We start from the raw sequence: 15,706 nt of genomic DNA on the forward strand, positions 1-15,706 counted from the left end.
GATTAACCCTTAATTACTCACACCTTTTCTCATCTCATAAGTACTTGCACGCCATAATTTATGCACCAGTGTTAAAATGGCTATTTATATGCACACTGTGAGGTTGTAATATAAAATATTGCAGTAATTTTAAATTTTACATGTTTTTAATGTAATTTAACACCATATTACTGGATAGTATGACACAGTCTAGGACTATCTGAAAATAAACCCGATCCACTTCTCCAGTGTTCATTCGTCACCAGTCACACTTTCATCCACTGCGGGATTTGCACATGTATCACATTTCATTTCAGTTGTTGAATGTTCTTGGCAGACCAAATAATTTCAAGAAGAATATCTCATTGTTGTCATACATACGTAAGTACCCCAAAAATGTACCAAATGAACCATATAGAACTTGCAACACTATATTTGTAGTGAATCAAGCTGAGGATAGATGGCGGTTAAAGGACATTGGACAAATAGAAATGAAGATTGGTATAAAAGTAGGCTAGTAGTTAAGGGTTAACTCAAATGCCTTCTTGGTTTCCAATTTATTTTTGTGAGAAAGATATGAAATAATCTGTCCTTTTAAAAATGCCTTCAGAGTTTCACAGAGTATACCTGCTAAGACCTCTGAGGATGCAGTTTTCTCCAGAAAATTATCAGTTTGCTTGGATATGAATTCTGTACAGTTCTCATCAGTTAATGAAAGGGGTTTAAGATGCTAGCTACAAGATGAGTGTGTAGGACTCGGTAATTTAAGCTCCATAATCAGAGGTACATGGTCAGAGATAACAATAGTGTTGTACTTACAAGATTTTGATAGTGGGAAAAAATTATTGTCAATGAGGAAATAATCAGTTCTTGAGTAACAATGATGTATGTACAAGTGAGAAGAAGGAGTATGCTGTTAGGTTAGGATTTAAAAACCTCCATGGGTCTGGTAAGTTATGATCCGTTACAAACTGTGTAATTATTTTTGCATTATTAAATGTTATTACCGCTGTGGCTGAGAATCTATCCAGGTCTAGATTTAAAAAACTATTGAAGTCTCCTGTCATTTTAAATTTTGTGAGTGTTTGCATTAGGGATAGATGCAAATACATTTTGGAAGAAATCTCTATCATTCACGTTACGTAATCAGATGAATTGCCCGTCACCATGACATACTGCCCTTCAGAATCGGATATTACATCTGATACTACACATGGAACAATTCTTTGTATTAAGATTCCCACACCCCTGGTTTTCTTTGTATAGCTGGAGTGAAAAATTTGGCCAGTCTACTCTCTTTGCAACCAAAACTGGTACTTGCTTAACACTAGAATCCCTGAAGCCTTCGAAAAAATCGTATTTCTGGCCCACCTTAAATTCCTTCGCATCTCTCCATCAGTGTCTTTTGTTTTCTAAATGTGTCGATCAGCACAATTCCCTGACCCCCAATCTCCTCCCCTCAGACCCCCCAACAAATTGACGGACCTGAACTCAGGCAAAAAGTTCCCACAGCTCAAGCTGTTTTACTATATGTTTTTTATTAAGTTTAATGTCACTGTTCTCTGTGCCCACTGTTATGGATTCATTCATACAGGTACACAGGGGCACAGTATCAGCAGTCAGAATTGCCGAGCCAAGCACAGGACTATAGAGAGCCACAGACAGCTGGAGAATTGAATAGTCAGCCTAAAGACAGACTAGTATATTTCTGTCTTCTGTCAGCATAAAAAACCTCTTTCCTTGTTGGGAGAATGAGAACTGTATGTAGGCATTGTGCTATTCCTGTATGTTTGAAGGTGGGGTTTGAGTCCTGTCCTGTCCTGTCCTGTCCTTGTTTGGATCCGGAGCGAAGAACCTGCACATGGAGCAACCAGTATATAAGGATGGACACCTACGGCCAACACTTTGAAGCTGCCGGGCGGAAGAATATGTCTTCCGTCCGAGGCCGGGCAGAAGATTATGTCTTCTGTCCGGTTAAAATCCTTTCAGCGTGGCAGACGAAAGATGACGGACTGCATAGGTCAAGATTCCCACGGCTTGATGCGTCTGTCATAAGCTTCCCGTCTGTAATACCGCGTATAATTACTTACAGATGAACGGTATAAAATGCTGATAAAATCCATAACGGCTCAATCGCGCTCACTGAAATAAATTGTAGAAATCTTTAATGGCATAATAGAAATCCAATGCACACGGTTCGTCCACGTGTTAAAACGCAGTGAGTGACCTGGGCAGCTGTTGTACCATTGAGTATTTCATTGAGCCAGTCTATGTATGGTGTAACATTGTTAATAAATCTTACATTAAAAAAAAATAATGTAATATTCTTAAGCATTGTAACCTGATATCTGGTTTGCACATAGTGTATTGAATTGCTTGTTTTCCATTTGGGAATCAAACCGTATTAACTTCATACTAACTGCATATTAGGAGAGCTCTGCTGCATTTAAATTGGAGTTGGTAAATATTTATTTATTCTCATTTTACCGAAAGTTATTTTTAGTATTTGTAACAAAACATCTACTTAAAGTTATTTGTACTTGCTGTTTTATGCGGGAAAAAGAGGTATTTGTTGCTTTTTTGAAATATTTAATAAAACTCTGCTATTGATAAACATTTTAAAAATTGGGCTTGTTTCAAATGTTATAGGTAAACAAGTATTTTATTAAGCAAAAGCCAAGGTTCAAACCTGTCTGTGAAAACTGTGAATATGAAAACTTTCATATCCTTAATATCTACACTGTATGCATTATGTGAGTTTTCTTCTTTGTCTCCAACAAATGATGTTCTCTTTGACAAAGTCAGTGGAAAGTAATACAAATTTTTAATCACTTTTTTAGTGTGCCATGCAGAGCTGAATTCAATTATGAATAAGAATTCAGCTGATGTGAAGGGATGCACAATGTATGTTGCTTTGTTCCCTTGTAATGAATGTGCAAAGCTCATCATCCAAGCAGGTGAGTAAAATACTAAGCTACCTTTTGTGTATAAGTATTGAGTATATTATTAGGCAAATAATTTCTTGCTGTATTTACTTTTTTAAAAATATATTTGCACTACATTTTTGTTATAGACAGTTTTTTTCCCTTTTAAAGAATTATGATTTCCTTTGTGAGTTTCCTAACTTTTCTTGCATTAATTAGTTCATCTGATAATTTAAAAGTTGGGCTTGACTTGAAATTGTTATTTTCTAAATTAGGTATCACATAGCCTGAAATGCACAGTGCATTTAATTACTGTCATATTGTCCTAAAGACTTTTTACTCATATAAAAACACACCAAAGAAACACAAAGAACATCTGCTGTAAGAAATGAGCCCCACTGGGACAAAATCTTTGAAGATTTGTAGCTTGTAGTAGATTTTAAATGTTTTTCTTTTTTAATTCTTGGTATTGGAGCTGTTTGACGTAGTTGTTTTTTACATCTCCATATTGTATTTGTAGACCTGCTAAGTTTTACTTTTCATTTTTCACTGTGGGCTCCCGCTGTTGGTTTCTGGATATAAGGTCTCTGTAGACTTACTTAAACTGCATATGAAAATGGATTTGACGTTTTACCCTCTAATTACGAAGAAAACTGTATAGCCTTTACCCCTCTGCACAGTGGGGTACAAGTGTTTGTCTCCATGCTGTCACTTCATTAGGAGATTTCTGTGCTGTGTTTTTATTCTCTTCCATTCCAGTGTCCTTCCCCCATACTGTAATCCCTAAGACTTTTTACACCTTAGAGTTAAACATTAGTGGCATATAGTTGGATTCTGTGTAAAGTGAATTATATACTTCTAATTTTTGTTTCATATCCCTTTAATAGTAAAATGGGTTAGGGCAAAAATTGAAATTGAGAAAATAATATGAAACATCTGTATAACAACAACAACAACATTTATTTCTATAGAACATTTTCATACAAAAAAATAGCTCAAAGTGCTTTACAAGATACCGAAGAGAAAGTTACAATTTAATTAAAATAGTAGAAAATTCTTAACTAATTGCAAGTATTATACATACACTACTGGTCAAAATTTTCAGTATACCTCAGTTTTTTCAGTTTTTATGGAAATGCACATAGTTTAATGTCTTAATGTTTCATGCAATCAAGGCATAGAACAAATAAACAATGGCAAACAAAAAAATAAGTCAAGGAATCATTATGTGTACAAACTTTTGTTCAAATTTTTGCTTCATCAAAGTTTAGCCATTTTTTTCTGACATACTATAACACCCAAACTGTGGTAACCCTTTTGAATGCCAGTCACTCTGTGCAAGTCAATAACTGTGCCTCCAGCAAAAGAACCCCAGACCATCACATTTCCTTGTCCATGTTTCATAGTTGGAGTCACACACTGAGGAACCATCCTTTCACCAATTCAATGGCGTACAAACACCCAGCGTGATGAACTGAAGATTTCAAGTTTTGATTCATTGGTACATAAGACTTTCTTCCACTCGGCATCATTCCACTGCTGGTATTTCAAAGCCCTATTCTATCCTTTAACACTAGAATTACCAGCACCTCATTGGGCCATATGTTTTGGGGCATGCACCAAATTAACATCATTTTGGATCAAAATCTTTAAATGCCTTACAGACTGCCTAGGAGTCGCAGTCCCTCGCAATCCACTAACAACTGTGTTTGTTGTACTTCCAGATGGACTTGAAGTGGAGATGGACAAACAAACTGTAATTGCCTTTACTTCACTATTGGCATGTAGACTTATCTTGCTCAACTGGAAGAATCCTAATTGACCTCTTTTAAGTCAGTGGATAACTGATGTTATATATTATCTGAAATTTGAAAAATCAAATTCTGACTTAGAGGATCTATACAAAACTTCTTCAAAACCTGGCAGTATCTAATCAATAACATTTTAGAATAACCATTTAAATTGAGAAAGCGGATTCTCTTCCCTAAATTCAATAAAAAAAAAATTTGGTTCCTTTCTCTTTCTCTCTTTGACGATGGCTTGTCTTAGTGCAAATTCCAAGATGCCATAGGCTCGTTGCAGGCAAACAAACTCCATCAGGATGGTAGTCTCTGCTTTCTCTGTGTCCAATGCAGTATCACACTCATTTCGTTTTTGTCTGGGTCCATATTAAGAGTACGGTCTGGGTAGGCTGTTTTGTGTGAGCGATGGTGTGAAAAAGTCTGCCAGCTGTCCCGGGTCTTAACTTCATTGGACAAGTGAGAGATGATACTTCCAAGCCAGATGTCCCAGTTGATCACAGCAAAAGCAGCTGCATTCATTTCACAATATGGTGTTCCCACTATGGCAACTTCTACCCGTGATGTCGGTGACCCTGGAGGTCTGTGCTGGCTGGATTGAAATCGGGGTTAAGCTTGGCTAGCCAGGTCATTTGTGCACTCTAGACTACAGGTCAAATCCAGTAGTGAGTGGATGTCATTCCATAGCATTTCATCACAAAGGCTTTTGTCTATCCCTGACAGAACTGCAATGCTCTCGAAACTGTCTCAGTGGATCCAGCTTTGAATCAGCCCTAGAGCTGTCCTCGTATGGGACAGTCTGGATCAATATGCCACAGACGAAACTGGTGCCCCTTGACCACCTGGTTCACATAATCATCGACCTGTAGGTCCTCCCCAGTTACAAACGGGACCACGATAGCTGGCAAGGTTCACTTGTCCCAGCACATCAATATTGCAGTGCACTTGAAGCAAAACAGGAAACATTCTGTGTCATCCGAGGGAGCCATCTTCACCAGCACATCCCTGGGTAGCGCGAATACTGGAGCTCCCGCAGGAGCCTAATTTGCTCCACTGGTATCGGGATATCATATGCCTCTTGGGGCTCCATTGGTGCAAGACTTATATAACCTATTAGCTGTTCTCTGAAGAAGGCTCATTCTCTCGCCAAGTAGCCAGGTTGGCCGGAAACATCTTCGTTCAGCTCCACTGCCAAAATATCTATAGCGCTGTCTACAACCATCTGCCTCCCCAGATGTTGGCATTACATCAACAACTGGATCCCCCAGAGGCCTTCCTGAGGAAACTCTGTTTTCAGGTTTTAAAGCCCGTTGATGCTCTAAACGACGTTCAGGGCGACAAGCATTCCCTGGGCGATCTCTCGGAGGCTGAAAATTAGCATAAGGAGCAGCAAATCCATCGCCTTTTCTCCAAGCAGACTGAGAACCTTCGAAACGTCTGGCCAAGATTGTCAGCGACTCAAAATCACGATGAAAAAATTCATCTCGGAGAACCGTGGGTATTCCTGCCAGCACTATATTCATGGCAACCTTTTCCACCACACATTCGAAACCGGTCTCCTTCAAACCAGCAGTGAACTTTATGAATCAAATCTTGTATCTGTGCACGAATGGGACCGTCCATGTCCAGTCTCCAATCATGAAGTGCAAAACCTTTAGCCGAAAAGCTCGTAGTTTTATGCAAAACATTTTGCTGCTTCAAGAAATCATAATTGCCGAGTTTGTCGCTAGGCACATTCCTTAATGCAAGCAAGGCATCCCCAGACAAAAAGGGGGTGACGATAACAGCCCAGTTTTGTTTGTCCCAGCTAATCAAAGTCGCCACATGCTCAAAGGCTAAAAGGAACATCTCTGGGTCATCCGAAGGACCCATCTTCGTCAGCAGATCCTTAGTATTAGCAGGAGAAGCAGGAGGCGGAACATCCTCTGGGTCAGGAGGAAGCGGAACATTTTGAGCGAATTGAAACAACTCCTCAGCATTCATCTGTGCAACCACTCCTGGCACGACTTGTCATGTTTGAGTCACAGATTTGCACATAAACACAGGAGATTGTAGAGACAGGAACTTTATTCAAACACTTCAAACAAACATTTCTCTCTTTTAAAAGGGTGCGCGTCAGGAGCAGGAGCACTAACAGGAGCAGTGGATGTCTGGAGGAGGAGGAGGAGGACAGAGAGAGAGAAAGAGAGAGAGACAAGCAATCAGCCAAAAAAGACAGGTGCTGTTCAGGCTTTTAAGTTTGCAAAGCGCCACGTATATCACGCGACAGAGCAGCTGCACCAGTCCAGCAAGTAAGGGAGCAATGTGAAGGTTTAACATTTAAGAGGAGGTTTTTGAGGCGCGTCCATGTCTTCTAGGGTTGCATTCAGCCCCTCTGCTCACAATATATATATATATATATATGTGTATATATATATATATATATATATATATATACGTAAACATATTTGCATTTCATTTTAAGAATTATGTACAGTAGTACAGTAGTATTTTTCCTTTTTTAAAGAAGGTAGTTAATTTTACAGGTCTGTTGCGGAATGTAATTTTATTATGTTATATTTCGTTAGTTTATACATAGAATTATTGTCTATAATATCTTATTCTTTCGGCTGCTCCTGTTAGGGATTGCCACAGTGGATCATCTTCTTTCATATCTTTCTGTCCTCTGCATCTTGTTCTGTTACACCCATCACCTGCATGTCCTCTCTCACCACATCCATAAACCTTCTCTTAGGCCTTCCTCTTTCTCCCTTCCCTGGCAGCTCTATCCTTAGCATCATCCTTCTCCCAATATACTTAGCATCTCTCCTCTGCACATGTCCAAACCAACACAATCTCACCTCTCTGAGTTTGTCTCCCAACCGTCCAACTTGAGCTGACCAACTAATGTACTAATTTCTAATCCTATCCATCCTCGTCACACCCAGTGCAAATCTTAGCATCTTTAACTCTGCTACCTCCACCACTGTCTCCTGCTTTCTGGTCAGTGCCACCGTCTCCAACCCATATAACATAGCAGGACTCACTACTGTCCTGTAGACCTTCCCTTTCACTCTTGCTGATACCCGTCCGTTACAAATTACTCCTGACACTCTTCTCTACCCATTCCACCCTGCCTGCACTCTCTTTTTCACCTCTCTTCCACAATTCCCATTACTCTGTACTGTTGATCCCAAGTGTTTAAACTCATCCACCTTAGCCAACTCTACTCCCTGCATCCTCACCATTCCTCTGACATCCGTCTCATTCACACACATATATTCTGACTTGTTCCTACTGACCTTCATTCCTCTCCTCTCTTGAGCATATCTCCACCTCTCCAGGGTCTCCTTAACCTGCTCCCTACTGTCACTACAGATCACAATGTCATCAGCAAACATCATAGACCACGGGGACTCCTGTCTAATCTCGTCTGCCAACCTGTCCATCACCATTGCAAATAAGAATGGGCTCTGATGTAGTCCTACCTCTACCTTGAATGCATCCGTCACTCTTAACACAGACCTCACCATGGTCACAATTCCCTCGTACATATCCTGTACAACTCTTAAATACTTCTCTGCCACTCCTGACTTCCTCATACAATACCACAACTCCTCTCGGGGTACCCTGTCATATGCTTTCTCCAGGTCCACAAAGACGCAATGCAGCTGCTCCTAGCCTTCTCTATACTTCTCCATCAACACCCTCAGAGCAAAACATCGCATCTGTGGTGCTCTTTCTTGGCATGAAACCATACTGCTGCCCACTATTCATCACCTCACTTCTTAACCTAGCTTCTGGTAATTCTTCACTACCACCCAGTGCCTGTCTCACCTTCTCCCTAAACTCAACCTTGCAGTCTTCCTTTTTTCAACTTCTACCATTTGATCCTTGGCTCTGCCCTCACTCTATTCCTCTTCTTAATCTCCAATGTCATCCTACAGACCACCATCCTATGCTGCTTAACTACACTTTCCCCCGCCACCACTTTGCAGTCTTCAATCTCCTTCAGATTGACTCTTCTGCATAGGATGTAATCTACCTTTGTGCATCTTCCTTCACTCTTGTACGTAACCCTATGTTCCTCCCTCTTCTTAAAATATGTATTCACCACAGCCATGTCCATCCTTTTGGCAAAATCCATTATACTCTGACCTTCTTCATTCCTCTCCTTGACACCATATCTACCCATCACCTCCTTGTCTCCTCTGTTCCCTTCACCATCATGCCCATTGAACTCCGCTCCAATCAACACTTTCTGTCCCTTGGGTACACTGTTCATCACTTCATCCAACTCACTCCAAAAATCTTCCTTCTCATCCATCGCACTTCCAACTTGCGGGGCATATGTACTAACAACATTCATCATCACACCTCCAATTCCCAGCTTCATAATCATTACTCTGTCTGACACTCTTTTCACCTCCAAAACACTCTTGACATACTGTTCCTTCAGAATAACCCTTACTCCATTTCTCCTCCTATCCACACCATGATAGAACAATTTGAATCCACCTGGCCTTACTCCCCTTCCATTTAGTCTCTTGCACACACAATATATCAACCTTCCTTCTCTCCATCATATCTGCTAACTCTCTCCCCTTGCCAGTCATACTGCCAACATTCAAAGTTCCTACCCTCAGATCCACTCTCTTTACCTTACTCCTCTCCTCCTGCCTCCAGACATGTCTCCCCCCTCTTCTTCTGCCAATAGTAGCCCCGATTTCCGCCTGCACCCTGTTGGCTAACAGTACTGGTGGCGGTCGTTGTTAACCCGGGAGTCGACCGATCCGTTATGGAAATTTGTATTGTTGTTTGCATATTGATTTGGCAAAATTTTACACTGAATGCCCTTCCTGACGTAACCCTTCCCATTTATCCGGGCTTGGGACCTGCATAAAGAGAAACACTGGTTTGTGCATCCTCTGTGGCTGGGTTATATCATGTTTAAACTATACAGAATGTTAAAACTATAAATTCTTTTCTTTTACTTGAACTTCTGATCACTGCAACAGTTTTGTCTAACCACAGAAAGAGTGTGATTGTGTTAGTAGAGACAACAGACTGAAAGCTAAACTAGCAAAAATGAATTATCAAGTCAGGTTGGAGAGCATGCACTGGTACAGTGCGTTGCCACACCCACCACATGACAAAACAGTTCGGGATCCTGGTTGGCAACCCCCCCAGGCAGACACGCAGTCCAGTCCCACCCTCCGGAAATGTCCTTCTATCTGCCGCAGCCAGGTGTTAAGTGGACGACCTCTTGGCCTGGTCCAGCCACTTGCTTCCCCAACAATGAGGATCCTACGAGCTGGATAACCATCGGGGAATCGCACCACATGGCCATAGTGCCATGACTGATGCTCTCTGTCACAATGCAGGTAATGTGCCTCATTCGGGACTCCATAAGTAACTGCTCATTCAACACAATGTCAAACCAACGGTATGCAAGAATTTTCCGGAGAGACATAGTACCAAAGAAGTCCAGTCTTCATCTCAGGTCACTGGATAGCGTCCATGTCTTGCAACCATATAGCAAGACAGGAAGTACCAGGACTCTAAAGACTGACTATCCCCCTGTAGTTGCTGCACTCTTCCCTTTCCAGATAGGGACGACAAGTCACGTTTTTCAGTCATTTGGGATGATGCCAGTCTCCCAAATGGAAGCAAAGATTGCTTGCAATGCCAGGAGGACAGCCTTACCACCAGCCTGGAGAAGTTCACCACAGATCCCACCGATCCCTGCAGCCTTGCCTCCCCTCAGCTGGTTCACCACCTTTGCAATCTCAGTAAGATTGGGTAGTTCACAGCTAATTGGAGCATCAGCCCCAAGAATCGTGGACCCAGAGATGTCCAACATCCTAGCCGGAGGATCAGCTTTGAACAACTGCTCAGAGTAGCCAGCCCAGCGGGTCACAACTGCAGTATCATCCGTAAGCACCGTTCCATCAGCCACCCTGACTGCGACTCTCCGAGGAACAGATTCGGATATGCGTAATTCTTTGATTCCTCTGTAAGCATGACATGGGGTGCTAGACCACAGATAGTCTGTCACTTGCTCAGTGATTATTCTAACAAACACCTCTCTATCTGCCCTCAGAGCCCTGGCAGCCATATTTCTCAGTTCCTGGTACAGACCAGAGTTGCCACTGAGCCGTGCGCTGCGACTCCTCTCAATGATATTCAGGGTGCCCTGCGAGATGAAACACCTCCTTCTGGGAACACCGGTAACACCAACACAACCCTCAGCAACCTTCAGGGTTTTGTCATGGAAGGTCTCCCACATTACATTAGGATCGGCAGTCACATCCAAATCCACAAGTTCCTCACAAAAACTGTGTGCAAACTCATTAGAAACAGCCTGGTCTTGGAGTCTGGTCAAGTACATGCTCATTTTCCTAGTAGGTGGTAACCTACTGGAGCTAAGCTGGATCTTAAGAGTAGCAACAACAAGTCTGTGGTCAGAATTCACAAACTGGGCACTTCTGTAGACCCTGCAGTTTTGCAAGAGCCTCCCCCATCTGCCCACGAGGATGTGATCGATCTCCTACTCCGCACCACCGTATTGGAGTACCAAGTCCAATGATGCAGCTCAGGGTGCTGAAACTAGGGTCCTGCGATTCGCAGCCCCTGACCTTTTACAAAGTCAAGGAACATGGAGCCACTTTCACCACGGTCACCAGACCCATGGGCACAGAGACAGTCCTCATAGCCAGCCGTGTCAGTGCCAGTGGCTGCATTGAATTCACTAATGACCAGAGGAGTGTGACCTCATGGGTACCCATCAACCACAGAGCGAAGTTGGGAATAAAATGTCTCCCTCACCAAGACATTACTTACCACGGTCAGAGCATACTCCGAGGCAACAGACAAGGCACCCAGGGAGTGCTGTAATCTGAGTCTCATAATATGCTCGTTGAATGAAGTGACATCAGACACCATCGGAAGAAGCCAATCTGCTACACCAACAGCTACTCCCAGAGTATTGAATTGTGCCACTTAAAAATGAATAGTCTAGCAAGATGAGAAGGTCAAAACCTTAAATGGTAACTGGTCATTTTCTGGGCATTCTACTTGCGTAAAAGGCCCATGAACCATTGGTTATCTTATGTATGCACACTTCTTTACATGTACTGGAATGGTTAGTCAGAATTGCATTGGACAGAGAGGGGCTAGGGGTTTTCAAGTTAACACTGACAAGCTTTAAAAAGTCATCAGCTTAAAATTAAAGTATAAAATATACTGAAGAAAGAAATCCAGGAAGGAAGTGAAACAGAAAGAACAGTTGTGCAACAGTATAACCTTAATAGACTAAATGCCATGTAAGTTTGGTGTGTCAGCTAGCATCATCTGTGATATCTCCTGAAATAATGTATTGCAGGTTGTGTGGTGATCAGCCATACCTATTTACCTTGTTGTTTTCTTTCACTTTCTGGCACGTTAAAAATATATAATTTATTGATTGCTCCCTATGCTTGCATTTAATATTTGCTCTATCCTGCTACCTGAGGTGAATGAAAAAAGAGAAGACATCCTTTAATAGGGAAATGAAGCACAGTAGCAGCTTGTTCTGGGTGTGAGATGTATCTCATCCCAGGCCAGGTGAGTGCAAGGATAACAGAAAGTAGTAGTACATACAGAAAGCACCTGTCAAAGGAGGTGTTAGATTGATTGATGACTTTAAGCCCCGCCCCAATATGAAAATATGATTTATGAAAATATAAAAATATGATTTATGAAAATATGAAAATATGAACTATACCCCGCCCCTGGGGGGTTGGACCACCGTCATAATTGATCATCTCTAAACCCCGCCTTTTAGGGTGTGTCTTTCGTAAACCGGACACCTATCACCCCCCATTAACAATACTCACGCCCCCGAGGTACGCCTTTATCTCTCTAACCACCTATAGGGTTAGGGGTGAGGTGTGTCGCTCACCCCCAACCATGGGAGGAGACGAAAGAGTTCTTGTATAAAATTCTAGTCATTTAGTGAAAACGCCATGACACACAAAAGCAAGCAGAATGGACGGTCTTGTGAACGCTCCTAAGAAACTGAACGCAAACAGGGTGTCCAGAAGGACGGAGTTACGGGGACCACGCTTCAGCTCTGCCTGGTACGATTCTAACTGTGCTCTGTGCCGGGTAGAGGTAAAAAGAAATGCTGAGGGACAGCTCACGATCGCTGTTTCCAAGAAGGAGCCTATCCTTCCCGAATATAACGAGGCCAGTCACGAAGAGGAGGAAGATAAAGAAAATGTGGTAAAGGAGCGAGTGAGTTAAATTAATTTTTCTATTTAAGACTGGACTTTTTTTAAAGCTCTTATTCCAAATATTGATGAAGCTATTTATCAAGGAAAAATGTCCGACCAAATGAAAAGAATTAAAAGAAAATTGGAGGAGGAGTTTAGCCTTTTGAATAATTCATGCTCGGAGGAGGAGGAAGAAAACTGGGAGACAACCGCCCCCTAAGTGAGTGGGGATAAATACAGAGGTCTTTTCCATAGTCTACATTAACCTAAAACCCTATCGTGATGTCTTCAACTAACTACCCTACCGAAGCTGGTAGTAGCTGGGCCAGTCATCTCCCTGTTCTCTCAGCCTCTGAGGTTGCAGAAGTCCTCGACATTTTGATGCGCTCCGCAGAACCAAGCTCCGGGGGTATGGAACATACGTTCGCCGCTGACTACCTGTTTTGGCCGGCTAACCTTCAAGCCAACACCGCCTACTCTACTCCCGACGAGATGATCGACATTAACCTACAACCCCGCTACTCTGCTGCAGACCAGATGCTGACAGACAACGATGTGTTTTGGCCGGCTAACCTTCAAGCCAACACCGCCTACTCTACTCCCGACAAGATGATCGACACTAACCTACAACCCCGCTACTCAGCTGCAGACCAGATGCTGACAGACAACTGTGTGTTTTGGTCGGGTAACAACCAACACCCCGCCGGCTATGCTCCTGATCAGGCCTGTTGATCTATGGAATAGACGGTGCCCAGCGATGGCCTGTTTTGGCCCGACGACATCGTACCTAACTCCGGGTACTCTGCTCCGAACAACTCTCCTTCAGACCCTCCGTCTTGTCTGGATCTTCTGATGCCCTCAAATGACCAGATCTATTGACCCAAACCTCAGTTACCCGCCCCTGATGATATGTATTGGCTGGACAGTCTCCTGGAGAACCGTACAGTACCTGACTTTTTTGTCCCTGCTGAGGATGCTCTGGGGAGCCTAATGGGCGCTGAGGAGATAGCCGTGCATGCCATGCGGCAAGAAGAGGCCATGGACAAACTGGTAGATGCTCTGTCCGCATGGAAGCCATCGTCCCAGTATGCTGATTATGAGGGTATGGGCCTTGAACAAACTGACGGGCCCCTGGGTGAAACACTTCGAAAGACTCTGAAACTGATCAAGAGTTTGATTGCGGCTCTGCTGGACATAATAGTCGATCGGGACCTAAAAAGCACCTGTCAAGGTTGTTTCATAGATCACCCCAGCCAGACGCAGCATACGTGTCTGTTTGAGCCTGACTCTGTTTATCAGGTTGGCCGCTTTCAAGAGGTTCTGACTGTTTTCCACAAACCGTGGCTCAGGAGCCTGGTCATAAAGACTCTGGGTTGCTTCAACATCTTTCCACCTTTTCACAAGGTTCATTCATTTGTTCAAAATGCTGTCGACGAACTGGAAAATGAACATTCTATTAGCGAGGCTATTGTACAAGCCTTTCACAACATGGACGATCCCTCTTACTCAAAAATACGTGAAATAGCCGATGCCTTTTCCAAAAGGCATTTTTCTGTACCTGACATGACCGATGCACCTTTGGGGTTTTACGGGGAGTACGACATAGAAAAATCAGATGAAGTGTCTGAACTCAATGTGCCTGTGCTATGAAATGTTTTAATAATGTTTATAATACTGCTGTTTTGAAATTTTAATAATGTTTTTAATACTGCTGTTTTGAAATTTTAATAATGTTTTTAATCATGCTGTTTTGAAATTTTAATAATGTTGTTTTGAAAATTACCAATAAAGCCACATTTGGTTTTTAAACTATTGACATTTTTCTTTCACCGTCGGTGATGGAGGGTTACTTGAAAAAAGTTAATTATAACCTGGCAAATCCTGGTAGCTTTGGGGGAAAAGACTCTTTGAAAAGAGCTCCTGAAGTTTCGGGTCAGAAAAGTAATGACCAACAGGTGTCGGATTGGTTATCTGGTCAATATGCTTATACAATTCACAAACCCGCTAGAAGGCATTTTAGGAGAAGTAAGGTTTATGTATCCGATATAGACTCACAATGGCAGATGGATTTAGCGGACATGACAAATGTGTCCGAGCATAATCTGGGTTATAAATATTTGTTAACCTGTATCGACGTACTTTCTAAGTACACGTGGGTATGACCCCTGAAGAACAAAATGGGTAAGGAAGTGACAAGAGCCTTCCAAGTCATTCTGAGTGCGTACTCCGAAGAAGCTCCAGACCGATAAGGGGAAAGAGTTTTTCAACAGAGATTTTCGAAAGCTGTTAAAGAAGATCGGAATAAAACATTTCACCACAGGAAACGAATTAAAGGCCTCCGTAGTGGAGAGATTTAACCGCACACTAAAATCTAAAATGTGGAAATACTTCAGCGCTTATAACACGAGAACCTACATCGATAAATTGCCGGATCTAGTATACTCTTACAACAAAAGTTATCACCGAAGCATAAAAATGGCTCCTTCCGATGTAAACACGTTAAATTCCTGGAAAGTTTTCAAAAACTTATACGGCGTAGCCAACCCCCCGGGTCCGCTGTTGTTTAAGTTCAAAGTAGGAGATACAGTTAAGGTGTCTAAAACCAGACATCCTTTTGAGAAAGGTTATGAACAAACATTTTCAGATGAAATCTTTACTGTATCTGAACTTGTACCTAGGGCACCGGCGGTGTACAAACTGAAAGACTACGATGGTGAAGAGATCATAGGAGCCTTTTACGACCCTGAATTACAGAAAATTAAAGTCGAAT

The 15,706-nt window shown here is 42.3% G+C and overlaps 1 protein-coding gene across 1 annotated transcript in view; it reads left to right on the forward strand.

Annotated features, from left to right (window-relative positions):
* Positions 1-15,706, forward strand: part of LOC127528033 (deoxycytidylate deaminase-like) — a 329,736-nt gene that overhangs the window by 214,394 nt on the left and 99,636 nt on the right. The window contains exon 4 of the mRNA XM_051928641.1: positions 2,820-2,936. Coding sequence (XP_051784601.1) covers positions 2,820-2,936 — 117 coding nt within the window. The remainder of the gene's footprint in view (positions 1-2,819; positions 2,937-15,706) is intronic.

Source organism: Erpetoichthys calabaricus, chromosome 5 (assembly GCF_900747795.2).
Source record: "Erpetoichthys calabaricus chromosome 5, fErpCal1.3, whole genome shotgun sequence".
Classification (NCBI taxonomy): Eukaryota; Metazoa; Chordata; class Cladistia; order Polypteriformes; family Polypteridae; genus Erpetoichthys; species Erpetoichthys calabaricus.